Source organism: Puma concolor, chromosome D3 (assembly GCF_028749965.1).
Source record: "Puma concolor isolate L17-30 chromosome D3, mPumCon1.1.hap2, whole genome shotgun sequence".
In the NCBI taxonomy this organism is placed as follows: domain Eukaryota; kingdom Metazoa; phylum Chordata; class Mammalia; order Carnivora; family Felidae; genus Puma; species Puma concolor.
In genome coordinates this window covers 80,711,829-80,729,367 of record NC_141678.1, presented here as the reverse complement: position 1 = coordinate 80,729,367, position 17,539 = coordinate 80,711,829, and the positions used below count along the sequence as shown (strand labels likewise).

Here is a 17,539-nt window from a genome sequence, read left to right as displayed (position 1 = left end):
TGGCTCAAACACTACCTTTCCAATTACCCATCCTTCCTGAACACCAATCAATTTAGAGGTATGATAATAAAGAATATGAAAAATATTGCATCATATGGACTTTTATTAAGTGGTGAAGAGAAAAAAAAAAAACACGTCCATTCCTGAAAACCACTGATTTAACCATCTGGAAAAGAAAAATGCACTGAGCATCATTCTCAAGAGAACATTCATGCTCAAGACAGGATGCGAATTATTTTGCATCTTATCTCATTAATTCAATCACCACAACCTGAAATGAAAGTTATTATCCCCATTTCGAAGATAAAACTGAAGCTCAGGGACTTAAGTAGCCTGGTTAATGTCACAGAGCGGCAGAGTAGGAATTTAAGCCAAGTCTAGTGCTAAACGGGCTATCACCCTTCAAGGCCTTTGGTAGCCTCTAAGGCACACTTCCCATGCCCTGCCCCACAAAAATATCATAAAAGGTGTAGATATACCACACTAGTTAATTTCAGGAAAAGAAGTTGCTTCCTTCCCATCTCCACCACCCTCTCCTCCTACTGTGGTCTAAGAAAGACTTTCCCTACACCGTGGAGGATCTCAGTCACTCCCATTTTTCTACTAAAATAATCACTAACTCTGATATTCTCAAAGCCTCTTTCAAATGGCATTTATTAGCTGAGCTGCTTGTATACTTCGCTGCAGCCAAACCAACCTAAAATTTCCTATAAAAGGCACGGCTGCTTCTGCTCCCCACTCCCAGTCTGTGAGACGGTCTACCCACTCTTCTCCCATCACCCTCCAGACAAGACTTAACTTTTACCGATAATTGCCAACATTTATTGAAGATCATGCATCAGACGTTATTCTTCAAGCACTCGTTCGTTTAATCCTCACAACCTCACCTAAGTACTGTTATTATCCCCACAGTAGGAGTGAGGAAAGCCTTCTTAGCGCCCACTGCTCCAGTGACACTGTTCATTTAAAAATCCCCCAGCAGTGGCCAACAATTAAATAAAAGTATTTACTACCTGGGAGATTAGAGCCGTTCTTAAAAATCACTTTCAGAAAGAAAGCATCTTGTTAGTGCCTAATATAATAACAGCAGAAATCCTGACCGCTGACTTTTCTCTTATTTTTAGACAGTGCTCTCATAGGATAGCTGCCACATACACATGCTGGTTATCTCAGAGTAGGAGCCTTTATGCCAAAACTCTTTTTGAAGTCTTCTTTTCCGGGTCCCAACACTACCAGTACACTACGTGTTCTATTCAAATGAGTTGAGATTACTGCTCTGTCAGGTACCACGTGGCTAATTCACCTGTGCCATGAGGAAGCCACAATTTTGCAAAATTTCCTTTTTTTTTTTAATATCTTGATCGATTTTTCTAAGGAAAAGACCCACGGCCACTTAATACTTTTTTGAATTCAAGTATGTTTTTTGTGAGTCCAAATAACATTAAATACTATCTACTGCACTAAATACTATCTGAAAATTTCAGTTTCTAAGCTTTATTCAAGCTATCTGCCAAGCAACTATGTTTTGAGGATGCTGAAAACACGACCTGCAGAGAACACAGCCATACCAACAATATTAACCACTAACCACTACTATGATAGCTTATGTATTTTATGTTTTTCTGCCTTTGTGCTGTTAATTGGGAGCTAAATCTCCAAATGCAGAATATCCATTTTGATGAGCAGAGCGTCCTTATGCATGCAAAGATAGGAAGCTTGGCGGTCTTTCCTCTTTTCAATGAAACAGCAACAAAACTAGTATCTTTTAAAATACAGTTTTTTGTTGCTACTGTTAACAAACCACTAAGTTTGGGTCCCTACTAATAAGGGACCCATTTTTAAAACTGATTTTTTCCAGGTATGCTACATATGCAGTGTGTAACTTTATTAACACAGAACTACGTCAATCGCACAAATTTCCTAAAACACTTAATACTGTATGTTGAATTTTATGTAAGTGACTGGCAGTCCACAGCACTTGAAGAACATGAACTTCACGCACAAGTCTCCTAAAGGCAATACTTCAGCTATAATCCAATGTAACATTTACTCTAAATCACATAACAAAACTCAAGACATGTTACTTTTAAATATAAATATCTACTTAAATCTTTCATTTGTCTAAAATGAACTAATTAGCATATTCTCGTGGTAAGTTTGTGGACTGTCACCTCGACTATTTGCATCGTAACGACGGTATGTCACCACACACTTGCTGGCACTGGTCAACCTGAAAGGCATATAATTAACATAAAATTCGTATTAAAGCACAGATTCTACTAGTTTTTTTACACAAAACTTTCAAAAAGAAGCTGTTGCATATCAGGTATCGAATACAAGTCTTGAAAGAGCCAGAAACGCTATTTCGGGCCAGTACACTTATTCTAATGGAAAAGGAAATTAATTCCACTTTATGTGCGTTTTGTATGGATCAAAGTAATAAGAAACGGAATGATTCCTGGCGGAAAGTTACACACGTGTCTGAAAGGTTACTTCCGGGGCAATGAAAGGCTGCCACACGAATTTCCCCTTGCCTTGCTCGGAGCACAGCGTCCACGTGGTTCTCCACTCAGCCCCGCGCCCCGGCCTAGCCCGCGGAGGCCTAAGGGAGCCCCCGGGAGGCGCGGCCCGGCCTCAGCCCGCCCTCCCAGGGGCGGGGCCGGCGCGCCAGTCACGTGGGCGGCCGCAGCCGCCATCTTGCAGGGAGGGGGAGGGGAGGTGCCCCGAGGGATGGGTCCCCAAACGGGTCCGCCTGTCCGCGGCGGCGCGTGACCCGGGGGCCCTCGGACGCGCAGCGGCGCCTCCTCGAGAGGGCCGTGCCACACTCGGGTGCCTCGCTGCAGACTCCGAGGTGGGCCCTCTCCCACCGGCCGCGCACAGCCGGCGGAAGGCCGAGGACCAGCTGGTCTGGACTGCAGCGAATGAAAATGCAAATCTACCCACCCCCATCAACTGCCTTTAGAGTGACAGCTTGGGAGCAACAAAATCCGCGGAAATGTCTTCAAGGCCAGAACAAGCCACAGATGAGGGCCACGGAGTCCACGCTAACAAGCGGAAAGTGCGGGCTCAGAACAATTTAATGAGACGTGAATGATTTGCTACGGTAACCCTATGCTAACCGAGAAAAAAGTTCATCACGCCACCGATGTCTAAAAATAGCCTTCAGCGTCACCTGTAGTACGTGTATCCCCTATGATTTATTCACTCATTTCAACTGATGGCCCCAGCACAGGGCACTGCCTGAGAAATAATGTCCTGAAATTAATGGCACAGTGCCCGACCTCACTTTGCCCACTCCTCCCAGCACTCACTGGATGCCAGAAAAGGCCACACACTGCAGTCAAGATAAAAATCTCATTATTCTAGGTTGCACGTATCTCTCCCCTTCTCTAGTCGCCTTCAGACCCTCTGATTACAAGCAAAATTTAAAGGAAAAACAGACTCCTGGCAGTTAAAATCAGATCGGTTATCCTTGCGGGAATGATATGAATGGAATGATATAACTGTTCCACTGTGAGACATTTTTACTATATCTACGATCTAAGATTATCTCGGCAATATATAAGAAATTTTAAAAAGTAAGACATAAATATTGCTTCTGATTTCAGGCTTTCTTCTCCAAATTTAACAGGGACTTATACGCCTTTTTGGAATTATTTTAGTGAGTAGGCTAGGAGTGGAAAAGGACTTTTACCAACAGTATACACAGTTGCATATTACTAGTAAATACACACTGCATGACCAAATTTCAAGTTCACCAAGAAAATAGAGTAGTAGCATTACTACATTGGAGTTGGATAAAATATATCCTACAATGTGAGTCACTTCATAGAAGCCTCATTTCAAAAAGGAGGGGCTCAGCCTAGATTATTGCCAAATCCCTTCTAGCTCCTGAATTCCTCGATTCGATGGATATGGAGTCCACACAGCCCTTAGAAAAATTACAAAGTCCGGTTTTAGTTCCAGAGTACTGAAAGATACATAAGACACATAAATTGAATTAACTTTCAAGAAGGGAAAGGGAGGGGCGCCTGGGTGGCGCAGTCGGTTAAGCGTCCCACTTCAGCCAGGTCACGATCTCGCGGTCCGTGAGTTCGAGCCCCGCGTCGGGCTCTGGGCTGATGGCTCAGAGCCTGGAGCCTGTTTCCGATTCTGTGTCTCCCTCTCTCTCTGCCCCTCCCCCGTTCATGCTCTGTCTCTCTCTGTCCCAAAAATAAAAATAAAAAAAAAAAAAAACGTTGAAAAAAAAAAATTTAAAAAAAAAAAAAAAGAAGGGAAAGGGAAAAATCCCCTTTTCCAGTAGATCATCCTACAGATCACCTAAGTTGAAAAGGATGGCAACCAAACTACTACCTTTTAAATAACTGTGCGCCACGAAAATAAAGTTATTGTACATAGTTTTTACTCTATTGCACACACAGTTTTTTACTCTGAAACCTCCTCTCCTTCCCTCCATTAAGTTGTTAGGATCAAGGGTTTCATATTGGGCCTAGATTATTATTAGATGCTTTTACAGCTCTACATAATTTCATCTTCGTTTATGTTTGAGACAAGTGATTCGTCTGGGTTCTTGTCGACTACATTTTGGTGTTTAACAACTTTTAGAAAACAACATTTATGCCTACATTAAAGGCCCGACAAATACCCCTGCTTCAAATATGTAGGCAAGACTGAAGCCTGATAGAAAATAAATTATGCCAGAGGTAAAGGGCGTGAGCAGCCAGCTCTAAGACAGTTTTTGTTGTTGTTGTTTGTTTTTTTTTTTACCCAGACAACCTGCGCTAATACCCATCCAGTTTGAGTCGATTCGCTGCTCTCCACCTCAGGGTTTTTTCTGGGAATATCAAGTTAGAATCAGGAGCCAAAAGACCCTACGACCCCTTTAAACTCAGCATTGCCGGAGCGAAAAGAGCCCCTTTGTGCTGAAGACACGGGCAGCACGCCGGGAGCGCACCTTTAGAACACCTCTGCGAGGGGATAAGGCAGAGCTTTAAACTGTAACCAGAGCGCCAGATGGCGAGAAAGAGAAGGCGCTGCCCGGGGCCAGACTGCAGCTAATAGTCTCCTTTGCGCTTTGCCTTTCCCAGCACCTGGGGCGAGAGATGCTCCAAGTCAAAAATGTCCCGAGACCTTGCCTCGGAGAAGGGGACCGGGCTGAGAGCCCCATGTTTCCCGTGGCAACTCCGGCACGGAAGAGACTTCTAGAGCATTCTGTTATGGCGGGTGCCTGAGTGTGCATGGGGGGGGGGGGAAGGAAGGCGGGGGAAGGGTGGGAGAGTGGAACTGAACCGCCCAGCAGAACGAAGATTAGTTAGTGTTACGGGCTGGGAGCCGTGGGGTGGGTATTCCGAGCCACCTGCGCCGGGTTGAGGCTCGGCCAAGAGGTATCCGAAAGCCAGGCCGGGGAGGCCGCCGGGGCGGTGACCGCAACGCGGGTGCCCGGAGGCTCGCGCGCCTTACCTGGGCCCGGGGGCCGGCAAAGTTGCACGGCTCCACCTCCACCTCTGCGTCCTCGGGCCCCCCGCGGAGCGCGGTGCGGAGCCTCTCCAGGTGCTCCCTCAGGGTGACCCGCTGGTGGAAGGAGAACGCCGGGTGCAGCGAAGCCATGGTGAAAAGCAGCAGCAGTTCCTCCTGGGCCCTGAAGCCCAGCCCGCCGCCGGGCCGGGGCTCGGCGCCGCTGCCTTCCGGGCCGGAACCGTCCTTCTCTGCGTCCTCCTCGCCTTCGCCGTCCTCCCCGCGCTCGCCGGGCTCGTCCTCCGCGCCGCCCCGCGAACCCTCGCCCCGAACCGCGCGCAGACTCTTGAGCACCGAGTCCACCTGGGGCAGGAGGCGGTGCAGGCGACCGGCGGCCTCACGGTTCTCCGAGCCCAGAAGCGCCAGGTAGACGATGAGGCGCGAGCGCACGGCGGGCTCTCGGAAGTCGGCCAGCGGCCCGGGGTCCGAGAGGCCGTTGGCCTTAGCCTCCGAGTCGCGCAGGTAATGGTAGTCCTTGCGCGCCAGGTCCTCCAGGCACGAGCCGAGGAAGCGCAGCTCCAGCGGGTTACACAGGTCCAGCAGCCCGCACATGAACTCCAAGCGCTGCGCCGAGCCCAGCACCAGCCCAAACCACTCGTACACCCGCTCCTGCTCGCGCAGCGCCGCCGCGGGCCCGCCGCCGCCGCCCGGCATGCCCGCCCCCGCCGCTGCTCCGCCAGCAACAGGCGGCCCGAGCCCCCGGGGCGGCGGCGGCGGCGGCGGCGGCGGCGGCGGCGGGGGGCCCCGCGGCGGGCCCGCGGGAGGCGGCGGTGGGGGGCGGCAGTCCCGGCGGCGGCGCGGCGGCGCCTTAGCGCCCGGCCGTGCGTCTGCCTCGGGCTCCTCCGCCTCGGGCGGCGGCTCCACGGGGTGCGTCGGCTTCAGCGGCAGCTTCATCCTCAGCATCCTCGGCTAAGGCGGCGCGGACATGCGAGCGGGGGCGGGCAGGCGGGCGGGGCCGGGAGGGGGGGCGGGGGCCGAGGCGGCGGCGCTGCCGTCAAGAGCTGGGCCCCTCCATGCCGCCGGGGGAGGGCCGGGGCCGGGGGAGGGCCGGGGGCGGGTCTCGGCCGGCGAGGGGGGCGGTGGCCGGCCGGCGGGGTCGCTGGCGTCGTCTTCCCGGGCCGGAGGCGGGGCGTGCCCGCGGCGGCTCCTCCCCCTGGGCTCCGCGCCGGCTCTAGGAGCCCGAGTGCGGGTGGGAGCAAGCAAGCGAGTGTGTTCTCCTTCCTCCTCCCTCTCTCCCGTCGTCCGCACTGGGCTGGGGCGGCGGCGCCTGAGCGGTTCCCTCGCGAGCCGGTGTGGACCCAGCGGCTGGGAGAGGAGGAGGAGCGGCCGGGCCGGGCGGAGACGCTTGCGGACTCCGCGCAGGCACCTCAGCCAATCAGAAGCCAGAGTTGACAGTTGCGTATTCTCCCCGCCCCCAAGGGCTGCCTCTTCGAGAAGCCACGCCCAACTGCTACGCGACCGCCCCTCTCTCTCGGCGGCTTCCGCGCGGTCCTAATATCTGGTCTTTGCCAGCTTAGGGTAGGACGTTGGTGGGACGGTGGGGCGGTGGCTGGATCGCTAGGTGCGCCGAGCGCGGCGAGTATCTTGCGAGGTCCACGTGAGAGGACTAACGGGGGTCATTTCACGTTTTCCGAGGGCCCTAGCCCTGTTTTTGACTACTGACTCCCCTGCTCTGTCTCCTCGCCTGGGCCACCGCCCCACCTCGGCCAGCGCCGTTCGCCGCACTGAACGTGTCCTAGGAGTGGAGGTTCTTCTGAAGTGAGCGCGCTAACCCAAGGCGAGCTCTTTCAGTCTCCACAGCCTGGCCGACTTTCGGGTAGTCAGCAGTGGCATAATTCCCACCACAACTTCACACGGATCGGTTGTGTTGACTCTCTTGAGTTGCAGATCGGGGAACTGGCTCGGGAGGCAGGATTGTGGCTGTGGTTAGGGGGCCCGGACGCCTCAAAGCTGAGCGAGCGCCCACGGCGTGTGCCGGCTGCAAGGTGCGGAGATGGGGACGCGCGGCCCTGGGGGCGCGGAGGCGACGCGACCCGAGGAGTTCGGCGGCCTCTGGGCGGAGTGGGGGGCGTGCTGATGTGGACGCCCTTGGCCTAACGGTTACCTCTGATCTGTAACGCTTTTGGGAAGTAATTTCCACGACAGTTTTTTAGCAAAAGTCCCTCTCCGCCCGCGCCTCCATCTTCTGGGGATCGGTTTACTTGCTAAATAACGTTTCTGTGCCTGACGCCAACATTTTGGATCCTTGTGCCCGTGTAAATTCCCTGTGATTCGAACTTAATAAGATACCACCTTGACAGGCTCTCAACTTTATTTATTTTTGTTTAGTTTTTTTATATTTTAAAGGTTTGAGTACCTTAAAAATGTCTTTCTCACATTGTGGCTTTTTTTTTTTTAATATAGCCCCAATTTTTAGTACCTATCTGGATTTTTTGAAGGTTAATTTGAAAAGGTGGGATTACTTTTAAATCCTTTTTGTTTTAAGTCTTACTACAGCTGTATAGTAGGAGTATGTAAAAAACAGAAATGACACCGTAACTCTGAGATATTGGGGCATCTGTGGGAGAGCATTCGCTGAGCCCTTTATCTCACGTTTATGCCCTAAGAAGCTAATTTATAATTCAGTAAAAGGCTGAACTGAAGCCTAAAATCAGTTTCAGCAATAAAGCAGGGAGAAGGAATTATTTTCAACACATTTAAGATTGACAAAGTATATGAGAGCCATTCTTCCAGGTAATTTACTAATTCTTTACATTCTTTGCGTGTTATGTAGAAATCATTACAATCAGGAGAAAACTTTGTTAAGGACTGTTAATTAACAATCCTTGCTCCCTTTTGCTGTCTGTCAGCTGCAACTTCCGTGGAATCTTCTACTCTATCTCATCTACTCCCACGTTTCTAAAGCTCAGGGTGAAATACCTTAGGCAACCAATAATCGTCTTAGTCTGGCTGGATACAGGTCTGTATTGAGTCACCTGTCCAGATTGGGATATCGTGTGTAGTAAGGTAATACTTAACCTTGGGAGGCATTTTTCCAAGTAACTCAGGCAAAAGGTCTTTACATTTTCCTTGGCAACAGGAAGCCATTTGGTAGGAACTCTCGACAATACTTGACCCATAAATTTTATATTAGAATTGAGATTTGTAAAAATAATAATGTTGACCTTTGTCCTTCTATCTTTGGCCAATATTAGAAAATTCAGTGATCCCAGCTTTTGAATATATATGACATGTATAAAATGATTTAATATTCTGGTTATCATCATCCATCAGGCGCACAATTTGCCATTTACCCCCCCCCCCCCCAGTGCGTTGTTTCAGAGCCCTCTTTCCATACTGTAACTCACTAGACCAGGCTTCAACTTTTTTCCAACTTTTGTATGTGAAAGAGAGAACACATTCTCTGGGTAAGAAGAATGTACTGCATGCTTTTCTGGGAGCAGCCCAGATGGAAATCCCGGGATGAGATGTAGGCATGTTTCATTGGGAAAACTACCCAGATGATTCTAATAAGACGCCCTAGGAAGGTATTCCTCCCACCAGGCCTACCTACTGAGAACTCCTGATCTAGATTCTCTGGTATTTTACATAATTCCTGGATAATTATTCAGATAGGACAGATATTGGTACTGTGGTAACGGTGGGAGTATGTTTGTATCGAAGTTGTTCACAGAGGAATATGTGCCATAAAAGACATCTTTAAGGACACAAAGTAGTGCTATTGTCTCTTGTCTCTAGATGACATTTAAGGCATATTCAATGTACTATTTATTGCACATTCACTGTGTTTATTTGCTTCTTAGCGATGAAAGATGATATTATTGACATTACTGCCTAAACACTTATATGTAAACAGAAAACTGGTTTCAAGTTATGATTCTACTTTGGATTAAGATACTAGCCAGTGATAGAGGATTGAGCAGAGGCTTTGCAACCCTCCCTTTTGCAATCGGGTTACTGTAAGAAATTTCAGTAAAAGCACAGTTAATTGAATGGTTCAGAGCACACTAATAATGATACCTACTCTATAAGAAGGATGCCCAAAGACAGCTACTTCTAGCTCAGACGAAACTAGTAATCTCATCCATACCAAGGATTTGTTCTTTCAGTGTTTGTGAGTGTTGACTTACTTGCTCCCTCTCCCACTACATCTGTTTCCTCCATCAGAACAGAAGTATCTTAACAGCAGTCTTATTCAATTTTATATTTTGCCATCTGGAACACAGTTGCTGTTAATGAATGTTTGCCGAGTAAACAAACAATAATGCACCAGGAACCAAAAGTAACTGCCAACTACTTCTGGGGTTACCTGAATCTTTCTTTGTTCATATCTAGAAGGGAAAAGAAAACATTTGTGTTCCAACATTGCCAGACTAGTACTGAGACTCATTCTACATGAATTGGCTTAGGTTACATGCCCATTACTGATTATTCAATGGAGCCACAGAAGTGGAGTCAGCTTTGTCAGAACAATGTCGGTCCCCCACCCCCCAAAAAATCCAGGTCTGTTGGAAAGAAGCAAGGAAAACATAGATTCTAAGGAAGCAATATGTATGTCCAAAGCCATTGTTCTTACAGTCTATACCTTCGATCACTTAAATTGTCAAGGATTTAAGGTACCTCAAAAATAAATTTTTGTTTAGTTCATATTTTTGTTTAGTTATATCATACATTTAAGAGTTATTAAATAATATCTTTAAAGATTACAGTTAAAAAGCTGTTAAGTTCTTGGAAACAACACAGATGAATTATTCATTGATCTATAACTTAAGGAAAAAATTGTATATTTAAAATTAAAAAGATATGTCTTGGTAAGGTTTACAAAAGCATGCTATAAGACATGTTTGACATAGAAATCATCAGTATCGATGCTATGACAGTATTCTCATTGGTAAGCTAGCAATCCATGCCCAACATGGGTGTATGGCACCTTTTCTGGAAGATTAGTGTTTGGATAAATTCAGAGTCTCCCTAGAGTTGTGGCTTCATTTGTCAGAAGATTCTTAGGAACTTAGATTTACCAGGTGGCCCAAGTTCTCCCACTTGTACATTGAAACTTTTGGAGAAGCCCTGGAATCCACCAACCTTTGTTTTTTATTTTTTGTTATGTTTATCTATTTTTGTGAGAGACAGCACGAGCGGGGGATGGCAGAGAGAGAGGGAGACACAGAATCCGAAGCAGGCTGCAGGCTCTGAGCTGTCAGCACAGAACCCCACAGGGGGCTCGAACTCACACACTGTGAGATCATGACCTGAGCAGAAATCAGATGCTTAACCGACTGAGCCACCCAGGCGCCCTGAGAATCCACCAATCTTTGAAGCCTGTCTGGAAATAAACTTGATTCTAAAGTAGATTGATTAGGGGGTACCTGGGTGGCTCGGTCGGTTAAGTGTCTGACTTCGGCTGAGGTCATGATCTTGCTCAAGCCCTGCATTGGGCTCTGTGCTGACAGCTCAGAGCCTGGATCCTGTTTCATTCAGATTCTGTGTCTCCCTCTCTCTCTCTCTCTCTCTCTCTCTCTCTCTCTCTGCCCCTCCCCCACTCACACACTCTCTCTCTCTCTCTCTCTCTCTCTCTCTCTCTCTCTCTCTCTCTGTCTCTCTTAAAAAATAATAAACATAGGGGCACCTGGGTGGCTCAGTCGGTTAAGCGTCCGACTTCGGCTCAGGTCATGATCTCGCGGTCTGTGAGTTCAAGCCCCGCGTTGGGCTCTGTGCTGACAGCTCAGAGCCTGGAGCCTGTTTCAGATTCTGTGTCTCCCTCTCTCTGACCCTCCCCCATTCATACTCTGTCTCTCTCTGTCTCAAAAATAAATAAACGTTAAAAAAATTTTTCAAAAAAATAATAAACATAAAAAATTAAAGTGGATTGATTTGGAAAATCTTCAGGCTACTGGCTCATGCTAGAAATTCAGGAACCAGGGGTGCCTGGGTGGCTAAGTTGGTTGAGTGTCTGACTTGGGCTCAGGTCATGATCTTTTGGTTCCTGTGCTGACAGCTCAGAGCCTGGAACTTGCTTCAGATTCCTCATCTCTCTCTCTGCCCCTCCCCTCTCACACTCTGTCTCTCTATATATATCAAAAATAAATAAACATTAAAAAAAAAGAAAAATTCAGGAACTGGTACTTGCCTGGTTCTATGAGATGTCTGCAAATAGACTTTTTGCCCAACTGTAAAGCCTGTCTACCCAAAAAAGACAATACTGCCTTTTTTTTTTTTTAATTTTTTTTAAACATTTATTCAGTTTTGAGAGAGAGCGTGTGAGCTGGGGAGGGGCAGAGAGAGAAGGAGGCACAGAATCTGAAGCAGGCTCCAGGCTCTGAGCTGTCAGGACAGAGCCCGACGTGGGGCTCAAACTCATGAATCATAAGATCATGACCTGAGGTGAAGTCAGCCACTTAACTGACTGAGCCACCCAGGCGCCCTGATGATACTGCCTTCCAGGGACCCATGGACAGTAGATTTGAAGTTTCGGAAGTTTGGCTTGCTAGATAGGAAAATAACAACTGCCCCAGTAGTGTTCTCTGGAATGGGATTTGCTGAATTCGTATACTTCTTTAAATATGGTTACATCAAATTATTGGTGGGCTCTTTGTGAACCCAGCTTAAACCCACTGTATCTTATCTTTTTGCATTCAGAAAAGAAGCCTAATTTTTTTCAAGCATCCAGCCTTCTTCCAAAGATCCTATGTGGTTTGAGTGATACCTTTGCCAGCTGCATAGATAGATCTTGATCAGTAACCGAATCAGAGTAGCCCACACCTCTTGCCAGTTGGTTTAGAAATCCTGACCTATTGCGATATGTCGAAAGGACACCCAAGCCAATAAACGCTGTCAAATTGGCACACGAAGGGGCTCCTACTCTGCAAATCCAGCAGAATTTGAGTATCACAAAGAATAACGTACCAGTGAATCAAAAAAGAATCCAAGTCCATAGAGATTCTCAGAGGAAAAACGGTGGACGAAGGTCCAGGGAAAGCTCTTCTCTACAGAAGCATGCCAGCCAAAAAATTTAGAAGGAAAGTGTGAGGAAACTGTCATTTTGCAACCACCATGTGTAATAGTCGATTCACCACTGGGTGCAAAGTTGCTGGCAAAAGGAACATTCACGTGCTCTCAAAATAATGCCTCAGTTAAAAGGGGGAAAGGTACTTATTTGTGGATAAATCTGATGGATGCCACCTTAACATGTCACAATGAGCATTACCAGTAGTGGGACGACCTAATATTCCTCCTCATGTCATGGACATCATTGGAAGAACATACTGTTTGTGGTATTCTTGCCAAAATGTTTACACTGAATCTAATCATGACAAAATAAGGCAAATCTGGATTATGGGATACCGTATAAGACAACTTAAAATCTTCAAAAATCTTAAAAAAAATATCAATGCCATGAAAGCAAATACAGAAAGAAAGCAAATTGTTTTAAAGAAAACTAAGGAGGCAAATGCAGTGAATGATCTGTGATTGGATCCTGGACTTTAAAAAAAAAAAAGACTCTAAAAAGACATATTGGGGATAATTCGGTAAGTTTGAATAGGGACTTCTAGTTAGACATGGTTACTTTATCAATGCTAACTTTCTTGGGTGACATAATGACCTTGTGGTTGTATAAAAAAATTGCCCTTGTTTTCGGCTGATATTTGCTCAAGCACTGAAGGTTTAAATGTTATGATATCTACAACTTATTTTTTATTTAAAAATTATAGAGAAACAAAGCAAATGTGGCAAAGCAGTGACAACAGCCAAATCTAAGTAAAGGGTATATGGGTGAATATTGAACTTCACCTTTCTGCAGGCGTGATTTTCTTTTCAAAATAAAGTGGGAAACAGGGAGATTACAAATCCTCATCCACAGGACGAGTGAAAGGTAAAAGACAATATATTACATTTATGAGTGCAGTTTAACACAAAACTTTCATTAATTGATTTTATAAATGGGACAAAATGCTGACCAGAGTCATCTTTAAAACTGTATATAAAATAGAATAATAAGACTTGTGCAAGAAACATAGAAGCCTAGTGGAGAACTGGTTTTCTGCACTTGTTACCTCAATATATTGGCCTTCCAAAAAATTAAAGAGTGAAGCTGGTTAGGATCAACCTGTAATAGCTTGCAGAGTCAGAAGGTGTCCCAAGAGTCAGTTTGTCAATGTGTTCTGAAGGAAACCTGGGGCCCAGCCAAAGGCAAGCAAGGTCATCCTCAGACAGAAACATTTCTAAAGAAGAGTACAAAATAATCCTCTGGAACCAAACTACAAAAGGCACGGTGAAGTACCAGGAGGATGGTGTTCCGTGCGGAGCATAAGGAAATTACCTTAATTTTGTATTATCTGCTTTCTATCAAAAGCGATTTAAGGAGATTGCTTGTAATCTAAATAGGGAAAATGGAAAGTCAATGCGTTTGTCAAGGTTAATGCAGGACTTCTCAATGTAAACGGTCATTGCATCTGGTGGATGCTTTTCCGTACCCAGAATGACAGACTAGTGCTTTGGGCTTTTCCCTCACTCTCATGAAAAGTCTCTAAGACCATGCAATTTTCACCCTGGATTCTGATGCAGAACCCAACAACCTTTTGATTAGCGATTCAGTTTCCCGTTGACTTAATGCTGGGAAAGAAGAAATCCTAGTGAATGGAAATATATAATCTACTCTCAAAGAAAGGGATATTCCACATTGAAATAAATACATTAACATTCGGCCTACTCGTCCCTTTTAAATTTCTTTAGAGGTGTCACTCCCCCTGAATCTTGTCAATTCTGCGTAAATGCGATCACTTTCTTAGATCGTGGCTTATATGTGGTACCTTGAATGGTCTGCTGTTCTTGTTTGGTATAATTTTAATTTATACATATTTAGATCCAAATACTACCATTTAAAGAGTACTATCTTTTTCTTGGAAAAAAATTATTTGGAAGAATTTTTAAAAACTATAAAACTTTAAATGTTACTTAGCAACTTTAGAGGACTGGTTACAAATGTTTATGTAGAGAGGGAAATACTAAATACTAAAGACTTACTTAAACCCTGTAAACTGATGCTAAGATTTAATTAATTTAAAAATATGTTTAAGTCATACATCTAACATATATATAAATAAGTGGTGAATTTTTTTTAGTTCATTAAAAAACTACTCTCTCAAAATGAATAAACTTAAAAAAATGGGAGGGCACTGGGGTGGCTCAGTCGGTTAAGCGTCTGACTGTTGATTTTGGCTCAGGTCATGATCTCACAGTCTGAGAGGTGGAGCCCCGCATGTGGGGCTCTGCACTGACAGTGTAGAGCCTGCTTGGAATTCTCTCTCCCTCTGCCTCTCCCCCACAAGCACGTGTATACTCTCTCTCTCCCTCTCAAAATAAATATTCAGTTAAAAAACGCCCAATTTGTGATGTAGGAAAAAGTATTTGTTTTATTTTTCACCTTTTCAACTAAGTTTGATGGAACTATGTGGATACAAGTTAAGCAAATATAACCTAAATTAAACAACACTCTTGCGACATTTATCCCAGAGCACATCTACGCATCAGAACACTAGTTTTGTAGACTGACTGTCCTTGAAATATTTTTTAAAAATCCTTACGTTCCTCTTCAACATCAAGTCAAAATTTATTTTTCACGGGGCACCTGGGTGGCTCAGTCGGTTGAGCGTCTGACTTCGGCTCAGATCACGATCTCGCGGTTCATGGGTTCAAGCCCCGTGTCGGGCTCTGTGCTGACAGCTCAGAGCCTGGAGCCTGTTCCAGATTCTGTGTCTCCCTCTCTCTCTGCCCCTCCCCCACTCGCGCTCTGTGCCTCTCTCAAAAAAAAGTGTTTTTTTCTTGCATTCAATATTTGTATTTAAAATGTTCCATCAACATTTACAACTTTAAGGTTTTAAAGGTTTTTTTTCTTCATAATTCTTAAACATGTCACTTTTTAAAAAGGCACGAGAAGAGTTTTATTTCACAGAAATGTAAGCTAAGTCCAGACATGAAGATTTTATCTGCATAGATAAAGATTTTATCCACACAGGTCTACTGTTTTTCAGATTTAGCTGTGCCTGGGTAAGATTGGCAAACTCACGGCATATGTCATCGTTGGCTGTCGAAATTTGGATGACCTACAGAACCATTTCCATTCTATCAGAAGGCTTTGGCTGCCGTGCCAGAAGAGTTGGAAATGATCAAAGAAATTCGACTAACTTGTCATTTCCTGACTTCTAACCTCTGAGGAGTCTTGGGCTTCAACTGGTGACTCAAGCAGTCAGCCATATGGAGGAGACGATGGCCTGGTGCTAAATTAAGACTCATATACACACTATGAGTTCTCAAAATCCCTCTCCCTTTCTCCTCCCACACCTCGCCCTCTAACTGCCAGGTCTCACAAGCATTAAATAGCCAATGGCAAGGAGAGAAGCCATGCTGGGGATTCCTCGTAGCTTCTGCTCCCATCTGGGACAGCTCTGGCAATGGCACCAGCTCACCTTACGACTCCCCTTTTTCTACACATCCTGCCTATAGACTTAAGCAGTGACCTCAAGAGCCGATGTCACGTAGCAACCGAATGACTCAAACGCAGAGCTACTCTAATAATGCAGAGTTGCCGTGAATATCTCCAACTCCACCTCATCCTTATTGGTCAGCGTGTTCCCTATTCTAATGATTCTAATGATTGGAAAAAGAGCAAAGAAATAACAGCCAGGAGAAAAGAATCATTTTTCCACAGCAAAGCATAAGTCTTTCTAAGCAACAGCAACAGTAATAAAGACCATTTATTGAGTATTGAGTTGTGTGCTGTCGAACTGATCACTTTACACATAGTTGCTGTTAATCTTCATAACATTCTTCTGATAAATGTCTTTTTATAGATGAGGACACCGAGACTGAGACTTAAGCCATTTTCCAAGGTTTCATGCTAGAAAATGACTGAGGCATGATTCAAACTGTAGGTGGCCACCCAAAGCTACATTTCCAAATACTATACCATCCTTTCAATTCAAGGACCAATTTAAAATAACATTTGCCACTTATTTCCTCACTATCGAAGCCACAGATGTTCACTATTAAAAATATGATTAAAAAATTCAATTAGTATTAACATCTTTAAATTAGCCCAAACTCAGCTGCCTACAGGTAACTACTACACATTTCATTTCCAATATTTTCCTGTGATTATATGTGTGCATGTATATATGTGTGTATATTTGTATGGAGTATATGTATTATAAGCTGTGGTTTGGGAGTACTACATTTTTATCTTAAGATTATACTGATCTCCTAATTTTGGGATTGTTCATTGCTTGTACATAGAAATACAATTCAAAAGGGGCGCCTGGGTGGCGCAGTCGGTTAAGCGTCCGACTTCAGCCAGGTCACGATCTCGCGGTCCTTGAGTTCGAGCCCCGCATCAGGCTCTGGGCTGATGGCTCAGAGCCTGGAGCCTGTTTCCGATTCTGTGTCTCCCTCTCTCTCTGCTCCTCCCCCGTTCATGCTCTGTCTCTCTCTGTCCCAAAAATAAATAAACGTTGAAAAAAAAAAAATTAAAAAAAAAAAAAAAAGAAATACAATTCATTTTTGTATGTTGATCTTGTACTCCACACCTTGCTACTTGTTCATTTTAGTAGTGTGTGTATTATTTAAGATGTTCTATAAATACGATCATGAGTCTATGAATAAAGATGTTTCCCTTTTTCCTTTCTGATTAGTGTGCTTTTTTAAATTCTCTGTTTGCATTGGCTAGAATTTCTAGTGCGATGTTGAAATGGAAGAACTAAGAGTGGATATCCTTACCTGAGTCCCCATCTTAGTGGGGGGAAAAATTTCAATCTTTCACTTCTGAGCATAATGTTAGTTGTACATTTTTCGTAAATGCCCTTTATTAGATTGTGGAAGTTCCTTTCTGTTCTTAGTTTGCTGAAGGTTTTTATCATAAATAGGTATTAGATTTTGTCCTATGATTTTTCTAGATTGATTAAGGTGATCATGTGGTTTTTATATTCTATTCCACTATATCGTGTATTATCTTAAATGATATTTAGCTGTT

At 45.0% G+C, this 17,539-nt stretch overlaps 1 protein-coding gene and 1 long non-coding RNA gene across 7 annotated transcripts in view; one reads left to right on the top strand and one right to left on the bottom strand.

Moving 5' to 3' along the window:
- Positions 1–6,467, bottom strand: part of ZCCHC2 (zinc finger CCHC-type containing 2) — a 68,882-nt gene extending 62,415 nt beyond the window's left edge. For 4 of the 6 annotated variants that reach the window (XR_015242610.1, XM_086683165.1, XM_086683164.1 and 1 more), the window contains exon 1: positions 5,461–6,462. Coding sequence is in view for 5 of the 6 variants with exons in the window: in XM_086683165.1 (XP_086539291.1) it covers positions 5,461–6,417 (957 nt within the window). In the remaining variant the exon portion in view is untranslated. Of the gene's footprint in view, positions 1–5,460 lie in introns of all 6 variants that reach the window. The other 2 variants (XM_086683166.1, XM_086683167.1) reach the window with 2 other exon arrangements.
- Positions 6,468–6,564: 97 nt separating this feature from the next.
- On the top strand, positions 6,565–16,282 carry LOC147575668 (uncharacterized). The gene is made up of 2 exons (XR_015242614.1): positions 6,565–13,043; positions 15,546–16,282. It is a non-coding gene; the product is annotated as an uncharacterized LOC147575668 (long non-coding RNA).
- Positions 16,283–17,539: the final 1,257 nt, after the last annotated feature.